The sequence below is a fragment of the Vidua chalybeata genome, chromosome 17 (genome assembly GCF_026979565.1).
Source record: "Vidua chalybeata isolate OUT-0048 chromosome 17, bVidCha1 merged haplotype, whole genome shotgun sequence".
In the NCBI taxonomy this organism is placed as follows: Eukaryota; Metazoa; Chordata; class Aves; order Passeriformes; family Viduidae; genus Vidua; species Vidua chalybeata.
In genome coordinates this window covers 2,838,762-2,865,329 of record NC_071546.1, presented here as the reverse complement: position 1 = coordinate 2,865,329, position 26,568 = coordinate 2,838,762, and the positions used below count along the sequence as shown (strand labels likewise).

The following is a 26,568-nucleotide window of genomic DNA, read 5'->3' as shown; positions in this document are numbered from 1 at the left end:
GTGGCTGGTTCAGTATAGTTAGAATGACCCTTTTCCATTCATCATCTACATTAGCAAAGGGAAGGCTTTTAATTAAATGAGGATGTGCTGCTTCATCGGGACACTGCCTTAGAACCACCTGTGTTTAACTGTCTAAAAAGGCACCATAAGGTTCAGTTTTGGCTTGTCAAATTAGAGAATAGGCATTTTCATGGGTTCCCGCAGGCTGCACAGTCAAAAGAGCCTTCCATGCTGTGTTTTTAGTATCTCCCAGCACTGCTCTAGACATGGATTCTGCTTGGTCCTTTGCTTTGTCATTTGGAGAATCTTCAGCTAATTGACCGATTGTAAGTTGGGCATTAGGATCTCCAGCCTAGCTCCCTTTGCCATTCTAAGTCCTATAGAATATATTGCGAGTTCGTTAAAATCATAGACGAAACATTATGACAGTCTGAAGGTGTTAGGTCATAAGAATTGTATATACTTCTCACGTTATTAAAATATGGGGAGCTCAAGCCGCTGTCTTTAATAGCTTTTCTTAACTTCTTAATATTATAATGTAATACAGGTTCCCACCAGGGATTAGCATTATTTCTCCCATACCTTGCTGGCATGGCAAGGAGCTCTCCATATGGTGAGTTAAAGTATTTTGCATGACTTTACATCCTATGTCAGCCCAATCAGTCAGACGTCTTGAATTATTTTCCAAGACTAAAGGAATCAAACCTGGTTCCTATTGTGTATTCACGGGGCCAGGATATAATGGGTTAAACTCTTCCTCCGAAGTGGAATCTGTGTCCTGCTTAATTTCCTCATCAACAAGTTTGCAAATCACAGGGCTTTTCTCACATTCCTCCCTTTTCTGGCAGCCAGAGCCTGTCCCTTTTGTAGTTAATAGAGCAGCCTCTCTCCTTTCTGTTGACAGAGCTCTCCCCTCCCTCTTCACAAGAAGGAGAAATTTCAGCTTCTGTCCCCTTTAAATCTGTAGATAAAGGCAGGGGTGGAGGGATGGCAGGCGAGGTGGGGATGGCAGCGGTGGCTGCAGGGTGGGAAAACAGCAGAAGCCTCGGGGGGAGCAGTGGGAGTGCCCAAACAGCGGCTCCTGTTTGGGATTTCAGTGTCTCCAGTGAAGACCGAAGGAGAAGGAGGCTTTGAGGACGTGGCCCAGGACGCGGCAGGATTTGCAGACATATCAAGGAAGCAGGGAGCTTGGCAGGCTGCTTAAATATGTCAGTCGAAGTGCGACATGCAGGCAGTAGCTTTGCAGCTGTATGATCACGATTTATGGTAAAAGCTTTGTATAGTTTGAGTCCAACCAAGTCCCACCGAGGAAAGGTGAACACAGAGGTATCATCTATAGTTAGAAACTGCTTTTGAACCCAAGATAGCAAATCTTTGAACTCTTGTTTTGAAACATTACAAGAATTAGATCTGATCAGAGCCTTAAGGCTCTTATAAACATCTCTGGGCTGTTTGGATATCTTGTGCCTGGTCGTGTTCCCCGAAGCCTACCTGCTGTCATGCAACAGGTGATAGTACCAGTGTCAGTTCGAGTCAAACCAGTGGCAGAGGTCCTGATAGCTCCTTCCTTGCAGAAGAACTACAATTGCCTAGGGTTGCGCTTCCTTGCAGCGGCACTTAACAAAAAGTACTTCAGGGCATTCCAACCACTGGACAAATTAGCCAAATCGCTTCCTCACAATGGAAGCACCATTTGTTGCAAAAGCCCGACTCTACAGAGATGGGGCAACTGAGAGGCATATAAAAGATTTTATTCCATTACCAGTCTCCTAGAAGGGTGAGACGTAAGAGATGTAAAACTTAACACCATTCTATCAGAAGCCACCCTATTTCCTGGTTACAATACCTTGTAAATATTTTCCAGCCTATTAACTTTTGCCACACAATGCTGCTAATACTTCTAACACTAATTACCTGTTATTTTACCCCACATGGTCTTGCTGCAATGTGTCTTTCACAGTTCGAATTCTCCAAAATATCTGGTCTTTTTATAAGCCATCTTTTGAAACTTGTTTCTACTTCAATCTCTCTCTCAACAATGTCATCTCTATTCCATGGCCTTCCTAAGTCAGCACACCTTATCTCAGAATTTGCATACAGATGTACAAGACTGTGTGAGCTTTCAGTCAGGTTTTCAGAATCCTTTACAAATCCATTTCTCACAGAGGAGCCGAATAAAACAAATACCCACCTCACTGAGTCAGTCTCTGTGGTGGCTCTTGGTTCAGTGTTGGAGCGAAACAGTTCTTTTCTCAAAATGTTAAAACCAAGTGGTATCTATGAACAAAAACACAGCATCTGGTTCTGGCAAAACAGACACATTGCTTTTCCTTCCTTCAACCTTTGTATTTCTGGACAAGTTTGTTTTCATGATTGCTGGGTTACGTACCACACTCTTACATACACTGCAATTATTAACACAAACCCAATCCCAGTTAGTGCCAGTATCACAACTGCAGGATGTAGCTTAGGTTGGAAAAGCCTGTGGCACTTGGGGACCATCCAAGCAAGTTTTCCCACCAGTGATTCTCTCCACCCCTCTTAATTTGTTGTAGGACATGATGTGCCTTTTCTATATTGTGATGGACACTGATTGGTGTCTTCTGACTTTTCTTCTTCTGCTGTTGTGGCAGTTTGTGCAGGCCAGGATGTTCCAACAGTTTTTTGACCATGGTAATGTTAATTTCAATTGGTGTTGGAGAAAAGCTGACGTGTAGGCTCTGTAACACAGCTTCTGGTAGGTAATGGTTGAAATCACATCCTGCTCTGTTAGTAAAGTTACAAATACCAACTACTGAGTGCTTGGCAAGCTGGATGTGTTATCTACTGTTAACAGTACTGTTAACACTGTTAAGCTGTCACAGGGGTTCTGAAACCCAGACATCCTTGCCTTATCCATACCAGGATGGATTCAGGATCACTGTTGGAGTACATTTCAATGTGACAGATCCTTTGTTCTGGGCTTTCAGAGGGTTACTTTCACATTGTCTTGGCGGGTGGTCATGGTGATGGGCATATCCCGTGGTCATTTGTGCCAGGAATTGTCCCTGTTTCCTGCCCTGGGCCTTCCACGGCTTGGGGGATATCAGGAGAGGCATAAGCTCCACCTGGGATCCCACAGAGGGTGGGGCTGGGGCTGCCTCTTCCCTTCCAGTGGGGGAATGGGAGGAGCGGCCCTGGGGATGTTGGGGCGTGCATGTTTTTCTAGCTGGGGGTATGGCTACATTTTAACTTGGTATTAGAATCTGCCTTCAACGTTTCTGCTGGCTGCTGGTGGCTGATTCTGAAATCCATTGCTGCTTGATCTGATCTGCCTGCCCTCTCTGTTTTCTGCCCTCTGCCAGTGATGTTGCTGAGACTGGTTGCTGCCTGTGAATTTACAAAAGGATCGATTTTCCCTCCTCCCCCGAGACCCCAGCACACCTGGGAATGGTGCCGAGCTCGCATTGGAGCGCTCCCTGCTGGCGGGAGGGAATCATGGCACCTGCCTCACTGGGGCTGCCACCGCCCTCTGCTGGCTGTGGTTGTAACTGCACCAAAGGGGAAAGTGGTGCTTGATGGGTGGAAAACTCCTGTTATTGTTTTCTTTTGTTGTTTGTTGTTTATTCTGTTTTATATGTAACAGAGAACTATTACTGCTTTTCCTTTATTTTTTGCCTGGAAGCTGTGTAATTTTGAAGTTGGAATAATTTGGAGGGAAGGGGTAATTTTTTCCATTCCCTCTTTGCTTGGCAGACATCTGTCTTTTAAAACCAAGACAATTATTGGTGCCCAGTGTATGGCACGAAAGCATCGAGAGGAAAGGGTGAAAAGAGAATAACAGTTCTGGGGCACAGGATAAAGAACCTTGTTAAGTGGCATCATGTGGTCTAGCTTATCCTGGTTTGGTTGGCACATGATTGTGGCTACATTTTTCCAATTTACAGCTCCTTATCAAAACATGTGTCTTGTGACTAAGAGCATTGTGGTTGTTATCGAGTTTGTAGAACACGCCAACAAGGTGAGAAATTCACTGCTTGTAAACTTCTGGATTGTGGGCACATGGCTATGTAACTATCATGGGCTAAGTTCAATTCTTTGGTTTTCCTACTAATGGTACTGATTGTGATGAAGCAACACAGGGGGGAGTCTTCTCCCAACCCTTCACTCACTTCTTTGGGCCTAAGCCAACAGCTTTTGAAGAGTTTAAATTTCACCTAAAAGCTAAAGAGATCATCTACTTATGTTTTTGCTGTGTTTATTCAGCAAGGTCCATTCACCATTCAGAGACAGGTTGAGGTTACCTTGGGTAGCTACCCCAAAATCTGACACAGAGGGCAGGGACATGGTCCAGCAGCACCAGCTTCAATCAGAGGGAAAGGCCAATGGTGCAGCAGTAGAACCCACAGATGTTACAACCGTCCAGGTTTCAACTCAACCACAAGGCCAGCCACAGCCAGCAGCAGTTGCCCCTCTGCAGAGGAGCAAGTCTAAACCAAATCAATGTACCCAGTTAATGTGAATGTGGAACCAAGGCCCTCACAACCAGCAGAGGAGCCAAAACCCAAGATCATCACTGAGTCCCTATTGTTTGACAGTCTCCACAATCCATGGAAAGACATTGCACAACAGGGACATGAGGCTTTTTCAACCTGGTTGATTCAAGTTTAGGACCTTATGGGTACAGGTGTGCAACTTGATAATACTGAAGCAAGGGTTTTGGGCTCCTTGGCCCAGGATGTGGGGATTGAACAGGTGTTTGTGAGGGAGCCAGGGCCCCTTTCTCTCTGGGAGCGGCATATAACAAGTGTAAGAGACTGGTTTGCTTCCAGGGACAGCCGGCAGAATCACTATCATAGAAAGGCCTGGAAGACCAGGAAGAAAATGATCCAATGCCTGAGTGCCTTGGTTTGAAAGACAGGTGTCTGCCAAGGAAGGCAGGAAGCTCCCTCAGAATGGAAAATATGACCCCCTTCCCTCCGAATTATTATAACTTTGAAATTACGGGGCTTTCAGGCAAAGATATGAGAAGAGGAATAGCAGTTCCTTCCTAGCGTGTGTGTGTCCAGCAAGGCAAACAAACACCAAGCCCGGCAGCAGCAGCGACCAGAGGCACAGACCCAGCGGCAGCCTTCTCCCGGCCGCAGGCACCTTCCCCTGCGGCACAGTTCCGGGCACAGCCAGCGGGGGCGCCGCTGGCTCCCGGCCGGACAGGACAGGGCGATGATTCCCCCGCGGCTGCAGGGGGCGCTGTGGCGCGAGCTCGGCCGTCTCTCTGCACACGGCAATGGCGGGCGGGCTGGCGGAAGGGATGGAGATGGGGCTTCCTTTGGAACCCTCAGGGACAGCCGGTCCCGCTGCACCTCCGGCTGGTGAAATGCACTGCAGCAGGAACCTCGGAAGCGGCAAGCCATGGTAGGAGAAGCAGTGGCAGGACAAAAGCTCTACAGGGGCAGAGGAAGCTCCAGACAGTGGCCGCAGACCGGCTGACCCTCCTCTGATCCCAAGAGAGCGAGAGGAGCAGAGCTTAGTGCCTCACCCCCTGGCCAAAATCTTGTGGTATCTCTGCCCTTCCCAAGAGAAAAACCCCTAAGGTAAGACAGTAGCTAGCTGTACCCTTTCACCTTCTCATCTTCCCAGCCACGTCTTTTGTTCTCTTAAGTATCAGTCTCATAGCAATAACAGGGAGAAAATTCCCTACAAGAAAGAAGAAAAAAAAAAAAAAAAGAAAGCTCCTGACCTCCAAAACTGAGACAAATGGCAGTATTGGAGATACTATTTGCAAGGGCTACATTACTATAGCATAATGACCCTGACAAGGTCAGGTGTACAGCGCAACTGTGGTGGACCTTTCTATTAACAGCAAACTTGGTCTTCTCACCCCTCCTTCCAGATCCAGATATTTAGAAATATGAACGTGGGTTTGGACACGAGGAATTCCCCAAACCATGCAATGTCCCTAGAGACAGTGTGGACATTGAGAACTAAAGCTTCTAGGGCACAGAAGCCCAGCATGGAGGAAAATCAGCAGCCTCAGTATTAATGGGCTTTGACATGACTACAACATCTTTTCTTCCTTATTCAGAAGAATGCAATTGGAAAAGTTTAACTGGAAAAAGGTGCTCCTTAGAACTATTAACAGAATGTGCAAACACAGCTAGGAAATGGCCCTTTGTGGCATCTGCCAATCTCACCAGCACATCCATCCTTTCCTTCTCCAGGTTCTCCAATTTCCTCTGCAGAGATGTCACCTCCTGGTGAAGAGTCACAGTTTCTTCCTGTCTTTCAGAGGCCTCTTTCTCCAGGGCAGTTTCTCGAGAAATGTGCTTGACTGCTGCCTCCCACCAATCTGCAGCAGGGAAGGGGAAGGAGAAGGGGAAAAGCAAAGCAAAGGCAAACTGATGTGCATCCTGCAGAGACAACAGCACTGTCTTCTCTGCCTGCCTGAGTTTGCCAGGCCCTGAGCCCACAAGGGCTCCAAAGCTGACAGAAATGAAGGAAACTTCCAGGCAGAGAAAAAAGCAGGAATGAAAGGGGCAAGTTTCAGAGGGCTAGGAAAGTGTGTTTGCTCTTGGCCTTGTGCAGAGTGAACAACCCAAGAGAGACAAAGGCAAGGGGATGCCTGTGCAGCCCTGCTCCAGAGAGGCCAATAGCTTGGAGGCTCTGGCAGGGCCTGGAGTTTGGGGGAATCGAGCTGAGGCATCCAGCTACAGCTCCTTAGCTGCTGAGACAGCAAGGGGCAGTGAGTGGGAGAGGAGAAGCTGTACTTTTCTCACTTTCCTCCAAGTCCTTCTGCAGCTCCAGGGTGCAGGCTCTGAGGTTGTCTCTCTGAGCCTGTGTCTTCCTCAGCTCCAGCTCCACGGCTGTCATTGTTGAGGCAGGATGGGAACAAAAGACTCCAAGTCAGAAGGCGAAAAGAGAATTCCTACTCATTTATTTCATATATATCGCTCTTTTATAGAGAGCATTGTGCAGACTAATTTCATTGGTCTTAAAGTAAAAACATCTCACACCATTGGTGGGCAGTGAATGACGCACGGTGGCAGAACATATCTATAAACAATGTGAACAACAAGAGAGATAATGAAGTATTTACATTCTTTTTCAGTTCTCTCCCAGGCTTAGCCTGGTAGAATCTCTCTCTTTTTCTTTCTGACTGAACTGAGAATATCCATCTTTCCTCCATTTCATTTTCAAAAAAAAGAAAAAAAAAAAAAAAAGAAAAGAAAAAGGCAGTGTTTGTGCCCTTCTGCAGGGCCCTTGCAGGAAAGAGAACAAATGCAGCACAAGAGTTTTATCAACTCCAATCAATCAAAACCTCAATTTGGATATTGACTCAGAACGGTCAGAGAGTTTCCAAACTCATATTATAAATTTTAAGAAATCAGTTACCAACTCTAGGATAGTAACAACTCATTGTCAGTCTGCCAAAGGACTGGCAGTCCAACTTGTCAAAACCCATTTCACAGTGTGAGCAGATGCCCACATGACAGAAAAGAAGGTATTAACAAACACGTGCACGTACCCAAATCAGCCAAATTCAGAATTTGGCAAGATGAGTAATATCTGTTTGCCATAGCTGCAAAGCCTTCAGGCCTCTGGGATTTATCCCAGCCAGTAAGGTGCAGCAGGTCAAGCCTTGGTTGGCATTCATCAAAATTGCTTTTGCAAGGTGTGTGCACTTGATAGAAGAATGCAAGGCTTTTGGCCCATGCATCATGTCCTCAATGAACAAACAACTTGAGTGATAAATTTGAACTCAGGTCCAAATTGCACCCTCAGTTTCAAAACAATTGAGTAAAATTGACCAAATTCAGAAACTTGAGAAATCTCTGAAATGCCATGGCCACAGCCCTTAATTCAATCACTTGGGTTGAGGCTGATTCGTGGTTTTCCAGTACTTTGAGCTGTCAGTAAAACACAGCTCTTTCTGCTTTTTCTTTTCTTTTCTTTTTTTTTTTTTTTTCTTTTTTTTTTCCCAAAAGAGCCACCAGCACCTGTGGGTTTTAGGACCCTGCGGTGCCCGGCGAGCCGGAGGACCCGGTCCAGGGGGCCGGGCCAAGCGTCCCAAACCTGGCCGGGGGGCCGGAGAGCCCAGGCTCTCTGCCGAGCCAAGATTCACACGGCTCGGTCCCTTCCCCCAGCTTCTCATAGGTATCACTTGGGGCCCCTGAATCTGGGGTTCCTGGGACACTTCACGGCCACCCTCAGATGGGCAACCCATTCCAACTTTATATTTCGGTGCACGCCTCCACCAGGCTGCAAGAATCCCGGCAATTCCTCCGGCTTTTCGCCCTCCCCCCACCCCATCTATCCATGGACCATGCCACAGCTTCTCGGCATCCCGCTCTGCCAACAGGAGCAGGACGCGCGGGGCGCGGGCAGGGGAGGCTTTCCCGGGAATATAAAATTCCACCCTGGATTTGGGGCTCTAGGCACCGCCCATGCCTGCCCATTACAAGGGGCTGCTCCTCGCTCTCAGTGTGTCCGTCCTGCCGTGGGATCCAAGGGACTGAATCGCGGCCCCACCCCCATCCCCAGCCACGGCAGCAGCAGCAGTGGCGCTGCTGCGGACCAAGCCGGGGTTCGCTCCCGCTGCCTCTGCCTCTGCCTCAGCAGGACAGAGCTCGGGGCAGTCCGGGGAAAGCGGAGGGAGTGGTGGGCTGAATGCAGGCTCTGAAACAAGCGGGCTGGATTCATTGTCCAGCCCTGGGCTCTCGGTTGCTGCCAGCCGCGAATCGCAGAGCGAAGTCGCTGCTGAGTCGGCTTCAGGCGGCGCGGCGATGGGAGCCGCTGTGCCCGGCGGGCGCTGTCCCCCGTCGGCGAGCGGCGCGGGCGGTGCAGTCTCCCCCGCCGCGTGGCACGGCGCCAGCCCAAGCGGAGCGGGCGGCGCGGCTGCGGCGGCGGCCGCGGCAACTCTGCCGGTCCCGGGGTCGGCGGCGGCGGCGCTGTTGGTCCCCGGGTGGGGGGCCGCGGCGGCGGCACTTCTCTCGGAAATAGCGCTGGCGACCGCGGTGGCGTGGCGGCTTCTCTTGGCCCCGGTGGCTCGCTCCGAGCGGAACGGAGGGTGGGTGGAGCGAGAGGCAAGGCTGCTGCTGCCGCTGGAACGGTGGGCGGAGCGGCGAACCCCGCTGTCGGCAGAGCCGGAGCCCCCGCGGGCGGTGGGGGACGTGCCAGGGGATGGATCAGAGGCTCCATTGCGCGTCCCAGCAGTACAAGAGGGTAGGATCGGTACATCTGCTCAGGCTCCATCAGCGAAAGAGTCGGGAGGGCTCCAGTCCCCACTGCGCCATGGACTGCGGGCTGCGCCGCTCCCCCCGCGAATGCAGTCCGGAAAAGGGGGACTGCGGAGCCGCGGGCTGCGGCGGCAGCCGCCGGTCCGGGGCCGCCCCGTGCAGTCCCTGCAATGCCGGGTGTGCCGAAGCTGATAGTTGCGGCAAAGGCACCCCGGCTGCCGCCTGGAAGGCGGATGGTGTCACCGGCACCACGCTCAGGGCAGGGTGCTCCTGCGCAGCCGGTCGCGGCGCGGGCTGCGGCGCGGTCAGCGTCCGGAATCCCGAAATGTCCCGGTCGGAACCGCTGCCTCTCGGGGACTCGCCTCGCAGGGCTATGTAGATGCCCGCCCAGATTGTGAGCAGTTCGGGCGGTATTGTGTCCCCCTTGTTCAACTGCTTCATGAGGCAGCATCCCAAATCGCGCCAGATTCTACCATGAAAGGCGCGTCCAAGGTCCGCAGAAAATCCATGGTCCCGAGCCCAACCCAAGAGGAGAACAAGCTCGGCCTCAGAGACCGGAACCCCCAGCTGAGGGATATACCCCTGCCAGGCGGTCAAAACCAGCCGTTCAGCTGCAGAAAGCTGGTTCCCCATGTTCTAAGGAAACCCTCCCTTAGCAAACATCCACTTCAAGAGACAGACCACTACTTCAGGGAAAACCCGTCCCGCTCAGTTCTCGGCTTCTAAGACCCACGGTCCAGACAGGAGGAAGCCTTCTCCAGAAGGCATGCTGTTTCAGCGTTACCTCTCTCAAGAGGGCAACGGTGTCCAGCCAGAGCCTCCAAGCTGCTGGCGTGTAGCCGCGGCCGCAGGCGCCCCCCCGCAAGACGCCGGGGCTCGGATCTTCAGCCGAGGCTGCAGTAAGAGTCCAACAGACCCTGTTCCTTCAGGGTAGGGTGCAGTTCATGACAGGTGTCACCAGATGTCGTTGAGGCAGGACGGGAAGAAAAGACTCCAAGTCAGAAGGCGAGAAGAGAATTCCTACTCATTTATTTCAAATACATCGCTCTTTTATAGAGAGCATCGTGCAGACTAATTTTATTGGTCTTAAAGTAAAAACATCTCACACTATTGGTGCGCAGAGAATGACACATGGTAGCAGAACATATCTATAAACAATGTGAACAACAAGAGAGATAGTGAATTATTTACATTCCTTTCCAGTTCTCTCCCAGGCTTAGCCTGGTAGAATCTCTCTCTTTTTCTCTCTGACTGAACTGAGAATATCCATACACGGCCTTACACTGTATGGCCAAGGCAAGAGCTTTGTCATCTATTGATAGTCTCAGTTCAGTCAGAGAGAAAATGAGAGGATTCTACCAGGCTGGGCCTGGGAAAGAGTTTCACAGAGCACCAATGGTGTCAGATGTTTTTACTTTAAGACAATGAAATTGGTCTGCACAATGTTCTCTATAAAAAGAGAACAGTATGAAGAGAAAAGAGTATGAAATAAATCAGTTGAGTTTAGTTCTCTTCTTGTCTTCTGAATTGGAGTCCTTTTGTTCCCGTCCTGCCTCAATGTCGACAGTCATCAGAGCTCTGGAGCCTCACACGCAGCTCAGACACCTCAGCCGCCAGCACGTCCACAGCGTCCCTCAGAGCACATTCTCCTGCTCGAGACTCCTGCAGTTCCTGCAGCAGCTGCTTCTCTCGAGTTGCCTGGGAAGCCTCCATCTGCAGCACTGTGTCCTGCAGGGCCCAGATCTGGAAGATGGATGAACAGAGCCTCAGGGACAGGGCTGCTCCTGAGGCCACAGAGTGGGCCATAGGGAGAGCAACAAAGGAGAAATGACTGCAGGCAAAAACACACCAAAACCAGACTGCACAGAAGCCAGGATTCCAATGGAGACAAATGTAGAGAAAAGAGGGAAAGGGAGGCAATGGGCATCCTTGAGGCTGCAGCTCTGAACAGCAGCTGAGATGGCTGCGCTGGAAATGCCCTGCCCAGCCTGCCATAGCCACCTCTGTGTCCTCACATTGCTCAGTGCCCAGCACAGGCACCAACTCTGTCTGGGACAACACTGCTAACTGAGGGACAGAGAAGCTCCAGAGGAGTCTGCTGCTGCTCCCCTCCCAGATTTCCTGCTGGGACCTGGGAGAGAACGGGGGGAAACTTTGGCAGCAGACAGCAGATCCAGCCTTGGCCTCAGCGTGCAGCAGCAGCCCCGGGCAGAACACGGCAGCTGTGCGTGCTGCTGGCAGGGGAAAGAGGTTGGGGCCTCCAAGCCAAAGGTGCTGTTGTGTGTCCCTGGAGAAGAGGATGCCACTGCACAGCTTACCTGGGTGTTGAGCTCCCACAGTTGTCCAGCACGGTTTGAAGAGAGCTGTTCGGCCTGCTGAAGAGCAGATTGACACTGAGACACCTGATTGTTCAGTGCCAGGTTCTTCTCTTCCAGCATTCTGAGGCACTGGTTCTTCTCTTCCAGAGACACAATCATCCTAGAAGGGAAGCAAGCAGCTCATTACAATATGATATCACATTTCATAAACTCTTAGGACTTGCAGCACCTCAGGGAAAAACTCCTTTGTCTGATGAGGTTTGTCTAATCAACTTGCCTGTTTGTTCCCCCTGCAGTCACAGCCCAGCATGTGCCTACTCTGCTTTTGGCCCTGAAAGAACAGGGATTTCCTGCCTACATGCCATACCTTCTTTTTGAGATGGGAATGTGAATACAAACCTAACAGTCTTGCAATGAAGACATTAGAGGAGAGGAACAATTTCCTTCTGACTAACCAGGCTTCAAGGGAGGGAGGTTTGGTCAACATGGAAGAGACATTTCCTTCCCCCATCTTGTATGTCCAGGTAGGAGGAGCAGCACCCTACAGCCAGGGGATCTCAGGTGAGTTCCCTAAGGTTTACCAGCACCCATCCTACTTTCAGCTGGAGAAACACAGGCCCAAGTGGCAACAGAGGCTTGGAGCAAAACCTGATGGAAGACGCAGAAGGCTCCAGGCAAGCAGGAGTGCCCTGCCTTTCCTTTGCCTTCTTCTTGGAAGAAGAATCCTGTGGCACTGAAGACTGGCAGGACTTGATCAGCTGGAGGAGCCCCCCATACCTTGGTCCTGTTTCTTGCATTCTTTGCACAGTCAGTAATGCCTGTGACTGTGCAGGGTGGCAGGGAGCCTGCTTGACCCCCTCCAGGCACCAGGGCACAGTTTATGAGGAACGAGGCAACAGAGCCATTCTTGTTTCTGGGCTGCCTCTGAGGGCAGTCTGGCCTAGATCAGCAATCAGGGCCTTAAGATGGTTCTGCCCAGAGACAGCGTCAGAAGCCAGGCTGATCCACATCCCAAAGGCTTCAAGTTACAGGAGCCAAGGTGGAGCGGATGGATGTATCCAGCTCCTTACAATGCAGCTTGGGCAGTGTCAACACACCCACCTAACAACACGATACCCCCTAGAAGGAAAGGGCTACTCCAAAAGCCTTTACCTTCAGATAAACTCTATCTGATGGCTTAAAAGAAAAGAAAATGAAAGACAACATCCAGACAAGGAGAAGTGTCTGCATGGAGAGTTCAGAATCTGCCACTTAGGAAATGCTGCCAGAGCCCCTGGCAGGTGCAGAGATGGCAAAGAGGGAATCCATTCACCACAATGCAGAGTCCCACAGGCCTTCATTTACCTGGCTTTTTCCCTCTCTAGGGCATTCACGGTAGCCTGCAATTCTGAATTTTGCTGTGCCACTTCTTCCCATTGACTCCATTCCCTCTCCAAGTACTCCAGATGTACTTGCAGCTGCTTTTTCTGATGTTCTGCCTCCTCCAGCATCTTCTGGACATGCTCAACCTCCAACAGCTTCTGCCTGGACTCTTCCTGGGCCTCCCTCACATATTGCTGGGCTCTCTGGACAGTCATTTCCTGGGACTCTCGGCAGGCTGCCAGCTGAGATGTCAACTCTCCCACCTCCAGTCAAAGAGAACAAAGCAGTCAGAGGCTACAGCCACAGCTTGTCACTGTCAGCCACAGCACAGGCTGTGAGGCAAAGGACAACTTTTGAGGAAAGGCAAAGGACAACTTTCCATTTCTCCGTGTCCTGAGAGCTCCAGATTCACACTGGATATGGACCACTTGTTTCAGTCTCTAAGTGGCCCACCACCAAGGGCACCTGAAAAAGCACCTCCCAAACCAAGGCTAGCAAGGAGAGGCCAGCAGGAATCCATGCTGATGGTTGCTGGCCAACAGCCCAGAGGACTAGCCCAGCTGTCCAGAGCAGCAGCTGAGATTCAGCAGAGCACTGGGTGTCCTTCAGAGCAGCTGCCATGGAGCCCCCAGAGCCTGAGACAGCCCCAGGGATCACCCCATCAGCTGCTGCTCTGCCATGGAAAAGCAAGAAGGCCACAGACCCCTCACTGAATGGCTGCAGGGCCACTGCTGTTTCACTCACCTGCTTTTGTAGAGCCTCCCTCTGCTCAAGGAGCAGATTCATTTCCTCTTTGAGGCCTTGTAGCTCCTCCTTGTGCCTCCTCTGTGCTGCCTGGACTTCACTGCGAGCTTCCTGCAGCTCAGCTTGCAGCTCTACCTCCAGATGGTTCCTGGAGATCTGCAGCTGAGATATCTGCTGCTGAGCAGCAAACAGCCTGGATTCCAGGCTCTCCTTTGCTGACCTACAAGTTGCACATATGGAGAGACATGAGTTGCTTGCTCCAGACACCCACAGCCAGTTATTCCAGGACGACGTGGCTCAAGATCCCCACACCTGAGTACGGGAAATGGGGAAACTCACCCAGAGAAGGCACATTTGTGCCATTTCAACAGCAGAGCAGGGCCCTCTGAGGGACTGCCCTTATGGCCTAGCATAGCACAGACAGCCCAGCCCAACTTGGCCTCAACAGCCAAACCTTCAGTTGCTGATCCTGACCTATGACACTGGGTAGCTGTGTCCAAACAGGCTGGAGCAACGAGCAAAAGCCCAGGCCCTGCTCACAGCCCTTCTCTCATCAGCACTTCCAAGCTGCTCTGCAGGGGGACACAACAGACTCTTGTCCTGGCTGACTGCTGACTTTTTAATGCTCTTGAAAATGGACATAAAGGTACATCATCTTCCAGACACTCTGTATTTATGAGACTTCAGAACTACTTTGCATGACACAGTAAAATCTCATGGTCATGGCAGCACTTGTAAAAATTCAGAACACCTTTTTGTCTGAACAACAACTACCTGAATGCAGAGACTGCAGTTTAAACTCTTGCAAGGTCATGGGGTAGACTTGCCACCTTTATTTTAGTGTTGCTGGCCAAGCAGGCAGTAGCCCAAGGGACTTGTCCTTCTTTACAGAGTGAGAGAGACCATCCAATGGGAGCTTGGCAGGTTTGGCAGCTGGGTGCCCATCAACAATCAGCAAGAATCCCCAGAGGCTGTTGAGAACTCCAAAGAGCTTTCCCTGCTGCTCTCTAACCAGCTCTAGGGCCCATCCCACACTTCTCAAGAGTGTGCTTGGAAGCAGAAAGCCCTCAAGATTTTCAGCAGGAGCCTCTGGCTTCCCCCTGAATGGCTGCGTGCTACTCCCAACATGACAAGGTAAGAGCTTGGAATGCTGAAGATGAAGCTTCAGTTCTGAAGATCAGGATCATGTCAAGCTACTTGGTAAGGAATGAGGGATGTTCAATGCTCAGAACAAGGAACCAAAGCCAAGAGAAACTTGAGGTTTCACTCAGCATCTGCATGGTTTAACTACTACTCAGTTCAGGGTGGATTGCTTTGGACTTCCCACAGGAATGTGCCTGGCGGCACAAACAGGAGCTCAAGGCTCACGAGAGCTTTGCTGGCTTTAGTTGTCAGAAAAATAACCTTCACATCGTGGCATATTTTTGTTCTTGAGACTATTCCATATTCTGTCCATGGAATGTAAAAATATCTGAAAAGGCTCTGCTCCCTGCCTTTACCTGGTCTCTGCCAGCTGCCTGGAGAGGTCTTGTCGGAGCCACTCCGTGGCTGCCAGTCGGCCCTCAAGGTCAGCCTTCTGGCCCAGCAGCTCCTCCTCTCGGCACAGCTGGGCCAGTGCGTGCCCTTGGCCAGAGGGTTCCTGGCTCAGCTGCTCCAGAGAGTAGCTCGATGAATCTTGGTCCTGGGAAACCTGGAAGTGGGACAAGGTACAGCTCGAGCCCTTCCTCAGGAGCCCTGTGCAGAGCCAGCCAGTGGCACCTCGCAGGCAGCCAGAGGACAAGGAGCACCTATGCTCTGGGCTCAAAGTTTCACAGCATCTGCCCTATGCAGCTCTGATAGCCTGGGCTGCCAAAAGCCTCTGGCACTGTTACTTTGGAAGTGCTGTGTCAGGCCCTACTGGCTTGCCTGGGACCAGACAGCTCCTTCCCAACAAACATCCCTACTCCAAACTCCGTGTTGTCACCCAAAAACACTGCATCTTCCACAGCTGCCAATACCATTTACTCTAAGCACCAGGAGTGCAGCTGATTTTCAGCCATTGGTCCAGTTTAGTCCATCACTCTGCTCACCTGCTCCATTCCATCCCACACCAAATCCAAACCCCCACATGTTGCATGGGCACAGGAAAAGCAGCTCCCCATGCCCAGCTTCTGGCCTGGAGCTGATTTGAAGAGCAAGCTCCAGAGCTGGATCAGTCATTCTGTGCGAGCCAGGAAACAATCTGGCAGTCAATGGTCTCTGGCTGGAGCCAGGCAGACAGACAAGGCTGCCTGCTGCAGCCCGGGCTGCTTTACCCAAGCAGGCCTGGACTGACAGGGATAGAGACCCACCTCTTCATGGGAAACAGCACTGGAATGATTCAGGGACACTGGAGTGCACTGAAGGTCAATGCCAGTGCCTGCCTGGATACCAGACTTTCCCTTCAGGATGTACAAGTGTTTCTGCAGAGACCCTTTGGCAATTTCACTCTTGATCAGTGCAGCAGTCAATACTTCAGTGTGCTCTCTCAATTTCTTCAAAGAAGCAGCCCCATGCTCCAACTCTTCCTGCACGCCTTCCCTTTCCACTTCCAATTCTTGAGTATTTTCCTTATGATTTCGCATCTCAGGTGCATGCATTTCATTCTTCTTTTCCAGATCTCTCATGTGCTGCTGGTTCAATTCCCGTTCATGCTGCCAAAAAAGAGAGAAAAAGGGGTCACTCATTCCCTCTCTCGGTTTACTTTTCAGACCAGACCTGGACTCCTGCTGCAGAGGCAGGCACAGGCTGCCCCTCTCTCTCTGCCCCTTGGGATGCTGCAGACCTTTGCTGGCTCTCCCCTTGATGCTGCTCCTTCCCAGCTCACTCAGCCTGTCCCAGCTTCCTTTCTGCCCTTCCCCGACCTCCTGCAGCTCCACTCCAGTGCTCCTTTGGGGAGGAGCTGCCAGAACTGCAGCCAGGATTTCAAGTCCATGCTAAGCAGGATTTAGGCAGTGGCACGAGGATGTGCTCTCCACCAGGGAGGAAGGGAAGAGCAAACACCCCCAGCATTTCCTTCCCTGGGGTTGGGCTGACAGCAGTGGTTTCCCAGCTCTCCTGTGTAGAGTTTCCACGGCTCCATCCCCGAGAGCCCCACTGCCCTCTCTTGGAGCAGCAATGGCCAGATCAGTTTGTCATTCTCTGCTGCCACTCAGGAGGAGTTCTCCCCTTGCAGGCAACACGTCCTGGTGTGGATCAGCACTTGGCTTTCCTCTCTTCTCTCCCCACTGGCTGCTCTCAGATGGCCAAGGCCAAACACCTTTCTATTAACAGCAAACTTGGTCTTCTCACCCCTCCTTCCAGATCCAGATATTTAGAAATATGAACGTGGGTTTGGACACAAGGAATTCCCCAAACCATGCAATGTCAATAGAGACAGTGTGGATATTGAGAAAAAAGCATCTAGGGCACGGAAGCCCAGCATGGAGGAAAATCAGCAGCCTCAGTATTAATGGGCTTTGGCATGACTACAACATAATCTCCTCCTTATTCAGAAGAATGCAATTGGAAAAGTTTAACTGGAAAAAGGTGCTCCTTAGAACTATTAACAGAATGTGCAAACACAACTAGGAAATGGCCCTTTGTGGCATCTGCCAATCTCACCAGCACATCCATCCTTTCCTTCTCCAGGTTCTCCAATTTCCTCTGCAGAGATGTCACCTCCTGACGAAGAGTCACAGCCAGAGGACAAGAAGCATCTGTGCTCTGGGCTCAAAGTTTCACAGCATCTGCCCTATGCAGCTCTGATAGCCTGGGCTGCCAAAAGCCTCTGGCACTGTTACTTTGGAAGTGCTGTGTCAGGCCCTGCTGGCTTGCCTGGGACCAGACAGCTCCTTCCCAACAAACATCCCTACTCCAAACTCCGTGTTGTCACCCAAAACCACTGCATCTTCCACAGCTGCCACTTGGCAAACAAAATTTCTCTCTGGATCTATTTCTTTGCTGGACATTTTCAGGAAGGTTTGGGAAAACAAATTTGCTTGCTGAATCAAGGGAAAATATACAGGATTTCCCCCTTCAAGAACAAAACTCACATCAAAGTGTCTTTTCCTCACATATTCATAGCAACTCTCTGCAAGGAGAGGATGCCTCACAGGGAAATGGCTCTTGTGCTGAGCAGACATTTCGTGACTGATGGACATCTGGCTGATGTGGCCAAAGCAAAACGTCTGCTGTGCATTTGCCAAACTTATCACATTCCCCAGAACTGAGATTGTCTGGCAGGGACCATCAGAAACAAAGCCTTCTCTTGCAGCTATCCTGTAACACCCAATCCAAACCTCCTCTGGCACAGCTTGGGGCTGTTTCCTCTGGTCCTGGCCCTTGTTCCCTGGGAGCAGAGCCTGACCCTCACCTGGCTGCAGCTTCCTGTCACAGAGAGCTATAGGGAGCAAGAAGGTGCCCCCTGAGCTTCCTTTTCTCCAGGCTGAGCCCCCACAGCTCCCTCAGCTGCTCCTGGTCACACCTGTGCTCCAGACCCTTCCCCAGCTCCGTTCCCTGTTTTAGAGGCTCTGTGGCTGCCCAAAGCAGAAATTTTGCAGAAGCATGCAACACTTTCCTGATGAACAGACATATCCCTGGCTAATAAATGCATGTGCCGTCTTGAGCCAGGTGTGCACAGCAGTGTGCCTGTCTTCTGCCAGAAACAGCAGCACAAACGAACATGCTGGAAGGTGTCTCATCACTTCTAAGAACACCAGAAGGGGAATTGCCCAGAGCCCCATCCAGTCTGCCCTTGAACACTCCCAGGGGCAGCCACAGCTTCTCTAGGCAACCTGTGCCAGGGCCTCAGCACCCTCAGAGGGCAGAATTCCCTCCCAATATCCCATCCATCCCTGCCCTGTCTTGGTAGGAAGCCATTGTCCTTTGTCCTCTCCCTGCAGGCCTCTGGTTTAAGTCCATCTCCAGCTCTCTTGCAGCCCTTTCATGCATTGGAAGGGACTCTAAGGTCACCCTGGAGCCTTCTCCAGGCTGGACAACCCCAACTCTTGCATCCTTTTCCCTTGGCACAGGTGCTCCAGCCCTTGGAGCATCTTCCTATTATCATTGTGACCTCCTCTGGGCCCCTGGGGACCATTTCAGAGACGTCTGGGAGAAACCCATTCTGGACTGTGGGAAGCACTGAGCTGTGCTGTAATTTGGGTGAGGGGAAGGCAATGAAAAGCTGCTCCCTTGTTTGTGCCCACGGCCTCCAGTGGGACAAGGACGGAGGAGGAGATGTGGCTGTGCTCTGGGATGGCCAGGAGCCGCACATTCCCTCCCACACCTGTCCCCACGGCGAGCACCAAAGCTGCTGCCAGCTCTGGAACAGCCACTGTTAATCCCTTGATATTCCCAAAGGGAAATGTTCCCCAAGGCCCAGCCCAGGCCCTCCCATGTCCCTGCTGGGCTTGGCACAAGGAGAGCAGCGGCTTTCTCACTCACCTGCCAGGTCTCCATCCGTCCCTCGGCACAAGCAGAGAGTAAACAGCAATGACCAAAGGCCCTTGGCCTTAGCAGGGTCTAAACCCCAGTTCCCAAACGCCCTTGGCCTTTGCAGGGTCTAAACCCCAGTTCCCAAACGCCCTTGGCCTTTGCAGGGTGTAAACACCAATATCCAAAGGCCCTTGGCCTTAGCAGGGTCTAAACCCCAGTTCCCAAACGCCCTTGGCCTTTGCAGGATCTAAACCCCAGAGTCTAAAGGCCCTTGGCCTTTGCAGGGTGTAAACCGCAATATCCAAAGGCCCTTGGCCTTTGCAGGGTGTAAACACCAATATCCAAAGGCCCTTGGCCTTTGCAGGGTGTAAACACCAATATCCAAAGGTTCTTGGCCTTTGCAGGGTGTAAACACCAATATCCAAAGGTTCTTGGCCTTTGCAGGGTGTAAACACCAATATCCAAAGGCCCTTGGCCTTTGCAGGTCTAAACCCCAATATCCAAAGGTTCTTGGCCTTTGCAGGTCTAAACCCCAATATCCAAAGGCCCTTGGCCTTTGCAGGGTGTAAACACCAATATCCAAAGGTTCTTGGCCTTTGCAGGGTCAATAGCACACGATCAAAGTGCCCTTGGCCTTTGCAAGGTCCAAGCCCCAAAGTTCATGAGCTGTTGACAGCTCCAGTGTCCAAACCCCAATAGCCAGGAGCTGTTGATTGTTGCCAGGGTCCAACCCCCAACATTCCATGGCCTTTGTGACGGTTACCAGGGTCCATAGCCCAGCATTCCAGGGGCAGTTGGAGAGGCCCTCCCTAGCTCTCCCCCCATCCCAGCTCCCTGCTGGTCCTGGTGTTTAAAACAGGTGATTTGGAGCCAAGACATTTTAAAAGGCTTGGGCCTGTTTATTAAAAACAAAGACAACTGAAGACGAGGCCACAGGATAAGCCCAGGGCCTCAGCGGCAAGTCAGAGATACAAGTAACTGTGAGCTACACAGGGTGTTTCTTTGGATAACAGTTCCGCAGAAATACCAGGGGTTTTTAAAGTCTCTTATGGGTGCAAGATTGGTGCACTTTTGATCCACTTGTTGATTGATCCACCTCCTGATAGCTGGTTGGTCCATTAGACAGTGCATTCTTGGCCAATCATCTTGGAATTCTGAGGCACTATTGGCTGGTTAGTCCCCCAGTCACAGGTTGAGTTGCTGACATCACTCCATGATGTAACCCGTCTAGAAGATTCTAGCCTTTACACCTTTTCTGACCCCCTTTTTCCTTGATTGACAGCTATGCACGCACACTTGACTGACAATACATTTAACTTTGTAACTTACTGCATTAATTACAACAATTCATTATATTAATTAGCAATTCATTACAACTCATTGAAATGATTAACTATTATTAACCCCACCTGCTAAAACAAATTTATTTATAACAATTCCCCCCTCTAAATCTTTGATCAGGCTTTAACCTGCATCAAACCTTTTATTTAAACAGGAGTTTCATAGATCTGGTAAAGTTTTCTTAATTTCTGGTACTTTTCATAGGTTCTTCTTGGCAGTTTCGGAGTTCTCCTCTGGTTTACTTTCTTGCACTATCATGATTTTCTCAACCTTCTCTTTACTTAAGCTCTCTAGGGAATTCTGCACAATGTTAGTTATTAACCAAATTAAATAGTGTATTACACAAAGGAGTAGAATAATACTTATTAAGGCACCTCCTGCAATCAGTAAAACCTTCTTCCACCACTCTCCCCCTAAAAGGTTGTCCCACCAATTCAGTTTTATCAGAGGGGCCCACCTTTGGACAGGGACATGTGCTAATTTTCTAATTCTGGTTGTAATGTTCTTAATAAGATCCCCATGGTCATCAATTTCGATACAGCACTCTGATGAGTTAAATTTCCCACAGTCTCCTCCTTCCTCTGCCAATAAGTAATCTAAAGCTAATCGATTTTGGTAAATAGCTGTTCTCATTTGGTGGTTTTGGGCGGAAATCAGATCTAAGATTACGGCTGTTTCATTGGTTATAATTTCTAATGCTGCTTGTAATCTAATAATTCTATTTAACATATAAAGAGGGGTTCAGTACCCCCACGATCCATCTTGGGCCCAAGTGGCAGGGTCATATGTCTCAATTATTCTTTCTGGGAGAAAGAATAATCCTTCCTCTTCTTCCCCCCACTTTTGAGATCCACCAATTAAGTATCTTTTTTTACGCTTTAATTCATCATACAAGGGGACTCCTAGGTGCTGACTTTCATCTCTCGAGAGTAGAAAGAAAGAAGGTTTTATAATTCCTAGTGTACAACTTCCTGTCCAATCTTTAGGTAACATTACGTATGCCGTTTTACCACAAAGCCAAAATAACTCTTTTGGGGCTCTCCAAAATTTATGATGCTCCACAGAAGTGACTCCATTTTTTTTCCAAAATTTATACATTTCAGGCTCATCATGGAAAGGGTTGGGATCTTTGGTAATACATTCATATAACTTCTCCCTTTGAATACAAGAACACCCCTGTTTTTGTCTCTTGGACCAATATAGGTGAGGAGCCCTGGGAATCCACCATTGGTGGGTGTCGTTGGTAACTAGGTATCGTTTACAGGATAACTCACCCACATATGAAATGAATTTAGAAGATCCCTTCCCCCATAGACATTCTTCACCTACTACTTCAGACTTTAAACTCCACACTTCATCATTCCATCTATCTTGCTCAGGTGATGACCTTTAGTTTCTCATCTTATTCTTCATTAGTTTTAGGATCTCTTTTGGACTCAGTGCAATTCCTTCCCACGGCCAGATTTTGGCTGTTCTAGTGTCTCCACAAATCCAACAGTTAGTTATATTAAATTCATGACCTGTCTTTTCAACTAGGTCTAAAAACAGATTTTTCCCACCTAAAATCTTGAGCCCCACTTCCTTCTTGATTACCCCTTTCACTTCCTTTTCTTTTATCAAGTCTGGTTCATGGACCTCTTTTGTCTCCCCCTTTTTCTCACGTTTCTCCACCTTGTCCCAAAACTTAATCGAAACAATATCTGCCCAGGTAATCCCCAGAAAGTGTTTAAATAAAAAGTGAATGAAAGATTTTAAATCCCCCTTAGAAAACTTAACATCTCCCGCTACAAGGGTCCCCTTAACTTGGGCATAAACCTCCCACTACCCAATGGATAATTTAGTTCTCCTTGTGGTTAAACTAAAATTTTCCACCCATGAAACAAAGGAAAATGAAAAAGTGAAAATGACTTGTGGAGGCACCCTCCCCTAGTGCCCTTAACACTCACCAAACCAACAAGTCAAAAGAAAAGGTCTCATGGGGGTCTGCTGACACCAGCCAGTCCTCTGCAGTGAATCCACAAAGTGCACCATGGAGGGTTGCTGGCTGGCCCTTTGGAGAACACCTCGGTAAATCGAGGTGATCCCTTCTGGGAGCTGGATCTCCAAGGCGATTTGTGTCCAGGGACAAAAGTCCACTGGAGACGCTCTCAGGGCGACTTTAAAAAGGTCCCTGTTCAGGTGCCAGCTGCAGTGGCACGGCAGGAGCTGCCAAGACCACTGCCTTCCCAAGAGCATCTCTCTGAGGAAGGGATAGCTCAGCACGCAGCAGACACTCACGTCACATGATGCTACTCAATGGTCAATGGAGAAAGATGAGCAGGAGGGGTTCTACATATGGTATTCCAGTGGTGTTAACACCCACTGAAGGAAACCAGGGTCAAAGAACCAAGAACAAAGGAAAGTCCAGGGTTATGTATGAGACAAGGGAGGCAGAGCATCAGGTCGGAGGGCCAATGGGTAAAGGGGATAGGGGCAGTACAAAGGCAGGACTAAAGGGCAACAAACAGCTGGGATCCAAGGGAGGAGCTGTAGGGAAGGGGGACCAATGGGGAAAGCAGGAGCGAGGAACCTTCTAGAACTGGGGTGGGGAAAAGGGATGACATAACTTTGATCATTAACATAAAGGTGCAAGGAACTGTGGGAGAACATCTTGGGTCACTCTAACTTAAAAGGGTATCTCTTTCCAGGGCATCCTTACTTCAGCATCCCTTTTTATGTCTTGGGATGCAACAATGCTCTTCCACATGGTGGTTACAGCTCTGTGGGGTCAGAGCTCTGTCTCAGGGGGGTCTGGGACATAGCACCGTGGCCTGGGCTGCAGTGGGGACCTGAGCTGGTTGCCAACCCTGCCTCTGCCCACTGCCCCTCACTGGCAGCACGCAGGCAGCCCAGCCCTGTGGGGACGGGCCCCTGAGGAGCAGAGAGGGAACATGGCAGCATGCTGGGGGGCTGATGTGCCAGGGCTAGCAAAGGGAGGAGCCAGAGAGCCCTGGAATTCTCTGTCTGTCAGCCACCTGGGACAGGCTGTACAGGGTGATGGGCTGGGCCATCACCACGTCAGTGGGCTGTGCCTCTGTCAGATCCAGAAGGGGCCTGTACAAATTGTACTCAGGAAACTCATTGTCCATGAGCCACTGGTAGATGTACCTCACCATGGCAGGCACCTGGAGAAGGCACGGGGAGACTCGGAAAGCTGCCAGAGGAAGTAATGTACCCAGCTGCCCCAGGGAAGTGCTTCCCTTCCCACCACACTGCCATGGCCTCAAAGGCTTACAGTGAGCAGCAGGTGTAGCTTGGGAGGCCAAGTAATTGCTAGGAGGATCGAAGCCAGGCCACAGGCTGCTTACTTGCTTTGGACTGGAAGGACCCTCCTCCATGAGCATATCCAGCAGGGCAGCACTGGTCTTGGTTTTGAAGATGGGAGAGTATGCTCTGACCACAGTGCCCATGATGCTGGTCTCTTCCTCCTGAATCTTCTTCAAGAATTTGCAAACCATCTGTAGCAGAAGGGATGTTCCATGGAGTGCTCCGAGAACAGTGCTGGGCTGAGCAGTGACAGCAGGCCCAGCCCAGATGGGGATGGCTGTTCTGTGCTGTTCTGTGGAAGAGGCCACGGGCGGGTTCCTGCTCTTGTGTCCGGTCCAGGGCTGCATCTGGCAAAGAGTGAGCGCAGCCAGAGCTGAGGGGCTGCAGGAGAGGCCGGAGAACACAGCCCAGCCCTGCACTCCCCAGGCAGGGACAGCCCCGGGATGCCCCAGGGGATGGAGCACAGCCACTGCAGGGTGTCTGCCCAGACCCTATTCCGTCCTGTCCATGGGCATGTCCCCAGGGGATGGGATGGGATGGGATGGGATGGGATGGGATGGGATGGGATGGGATGGGATGGGATGGGATGGGATGGGATGGGATGGGATGGGATGGGATGGGATGGGGCCAAGCTGGCTGCAGGCACCAGGCCTGCAGCCCAGCTCTGTCACTTGTCCTTCTGTGGTGGCTGGAACTGCTCCACCTCTTTAGGCTGCTGTGATGGGGTAGTTCCAGGGCCTTCTTTCTCCTCCTTCCCCCAGGCCAGCTTGGGCACGCCTGTGGATCTCTGCTCTATGTCAATGTGTAGATTCATGGCTACTTGCAGGAGAAGATGGCTTGGAAAATGTCCGAGTCAGCGAGTGCTGCAGTTGTGCCTTGAAGGCACCTGCAAGAGTGAAGTCTTGGCAAGGCTACAGGACAGCAAGTCCTGCACTCTGGTCTCGAGGGCTCGAGCCACAAGGACAGGAGACTCCTCATCAAGGACCATGGTCAGCAAATGCCACGGTCTGTCCTGTAGGAGTAACGCCTTGGGAAAGCTCCGGGTCAGCAAGGAATGAGTGCAGTGCAGGGGCTCCTCCAAGCCTTTGCCCCTGCAGCTGCAAAAGCTGCTCCCCACATCCTGGCTCCAGCAATTCTCAAGGCTGTCGTGGCCTTCAGAGCGTGAATGTGGATTTTGTATCCCTGTGGCCTGATGCCGGCTCAGCCCAGGAGTCTCTGTGGCTCCACCAGGAAGGGTGGCCGAAGGGTCCCTAACTGATTTGGTGGCATCGCTGCAGGGGCCGCTGCTGTCAGAGCCCCCTCTCTGCTGGTGACAGCTTTGCTCTTGGGGACACGCTCTGCAGCAGCCCAGGAACACGAGCAGTGCCCAGTTCTGGGAGCAGCATCAGTGGGACCCCCTGTGCACAGGGACCCCCAGCCCCAGGGGGGTTGTGCCAGCACCCCCAGGGACCTCCAGCCCGGGAACCCAGAGCAAGTGGAAACCACAACTCTGCAAATGCTGCTTGTGCCCAAAGCAAATGCAAAGAGAGCTGGGCTGTGACAATCAAGGACAATTTTAAGAGCCGTAATGAGGGACATGCGTGACTCCAGGTGGCTCTTCAAAATGCAGTTTATTGTATCCGAGACGTTACAGCAGTCCAGGGTCATGGGTGACAGAGCCTGTGCCTACAGCTGTCAGCTCCAGCTGCAGACAAGCCTGAAGACCCTATAATTTTGGTTACAATGCATTATATACTTTTCTTTGCTGAACATCTTAATACAGAAGAACAAATATATACCTTAACTTTTACCTACAGCCTATCATAACTACTATAATTACCATATTCATGTTACTATTCTGCAATCACTAAAAGTTAGTATGTCACAGTTTAAGCTAGAATTTGTTTTTCAGTTTTCTTGCAGTGGAAAATTCTGAGACCATTTTTCTACTTGCAACATCGGCAGACTTGTTTGCCTGTGGAATCTTTCTGCTTGGTAAAAACATCTTCTTTGAGGTGGGTTTATCTTTGCTCTAAGCCAAAAAAAACCCTTCTAACTAACATACCTTTTGCCTCTTTAGTTATCCAGTAAGACTGGCTGAGCAATTCTTTTCTTCTATATCAAAACTTGCTTTCATTTCTATTCCTTCTTCATATTCTACATTCAAAAGATCTTTCTGCCAAGTATACATATCTGTGAGAATTTCTTGTCAAATTTTCATCCTTCCCGACAGATAATGTATTTACAGAAGAGCAGAAAAAACAACGAACTATGGAACATGTACAATATAAGAATTCTTATAACAATGGCAATCTATAAAAAATATTTATAATATAGAAGATCTATCTAAAACAGTAACATAACAAACGTATTTACAGACTAAAGGACATCTATAAAAACAACAACCTTAGAAATGTATTTACAGTATAGGGGACCTATAGAACACCTGGAATCTAATAAACATATTTACAAAAGAACCTGACAATTTAGATATCGAAATACAGAAGGGACTGTGTTCATCATCTCTGTTATTCCTGTATGTCTATTCAGGGCTCCAGCCTGCCTGGGCAGTCAGGGGCTGCCCCCCTCCCTGGAATGGCACTGTACTTTCACCAGGAGAGGAGTGCACATCTTGCTGGGATTAGTGCTGAGATTCAGGCAGCATGAAAAGTTCAGGACTGATGCCAATAGCGAGGAGCAGCTGAGAACAGTCTGATGCAACCAGAGTGAAGGGTGGTCTCCTGTTGTTGACGTCGGCGAACTCAATGGGAAGAATGATGATGTCTAACTTTATTTTAGAAGGCTAAATGATTGCTTTATTATAATTATGTTATAATACATTAATATGCTATATAAAAGAGGATACTAAA

General features: G+C 50.2%; 1 protein-coding gene and 1 long non-coding RNA gene across 2 annotated transcripts; one reads left to right on the top strand and one right to left on the bottom strand.

Annotated features, from left to right (window-relative positions):
* Positions 1 to 10,220: 10,220 nt before the first annotated feature.
* On the bottom strand, positions 10,221 to 19,747 carry LOC128796662 (centrosome-associated protein CEP250-like). Its single transcript, XM_053958554.1, has 7 exons — positions 19,082 to 19,747; positions 15,970 to 16,311; positions 15,139 to 15,329; positions 13,640 to 13,859; positions 12,878 to 13,158; positions 11,534 to 11,693; positions 10,221 to 10,958 (listed from the first exon to the last, which is right to left on the bottom strand). Exons 1-7 carry the CDS (start codon positions 19,094 to 19,096, stop codon positions 10,770 to 10,772), a joined length of 1,398 nt encoding a protein of 465 aa, XP_053814529.1. The 5' UTR covers positions 19,097 to 19,747; the 3' UTR covers positions 10,221 to 10,769.
* A 122-nt stretch (positions 19,748 to 19,869) lies between these two features.
* LOC128796686 (uncharacterized) lies at positions 19,870 to 26,568 on the top strand. The gene is made up of 3 exons (XR_008433859.1): positions 19,870 to 19,931; positions 25,611 to 25,713; positions 26,249 to 26,568. It is a non-coding gene; the product is annotated as an uncharacterized LOC128796686 (long non-coding RNA).

Excerpts from the sequence above, each read along its gene's own strand:
- LOC128796662 (XM_053958554.1), bottom strand. Across the intron at positions 15,330-15,969 it reads GTGCTGTTTCCCATGAAGAG|GTTTCCCAGGACCAAGATTC; the intron begins GTGGGTCTCTAT and ends TCCCACTTCCAG. Across the intron at positions 10,959-11,533 it reads TGTGGGAGCTCAACACCCAG|ATCTGGGCCCTGCAGGACAC; the intron begins GTAAGCTGTGCA and ends TCCATCTTCCAG.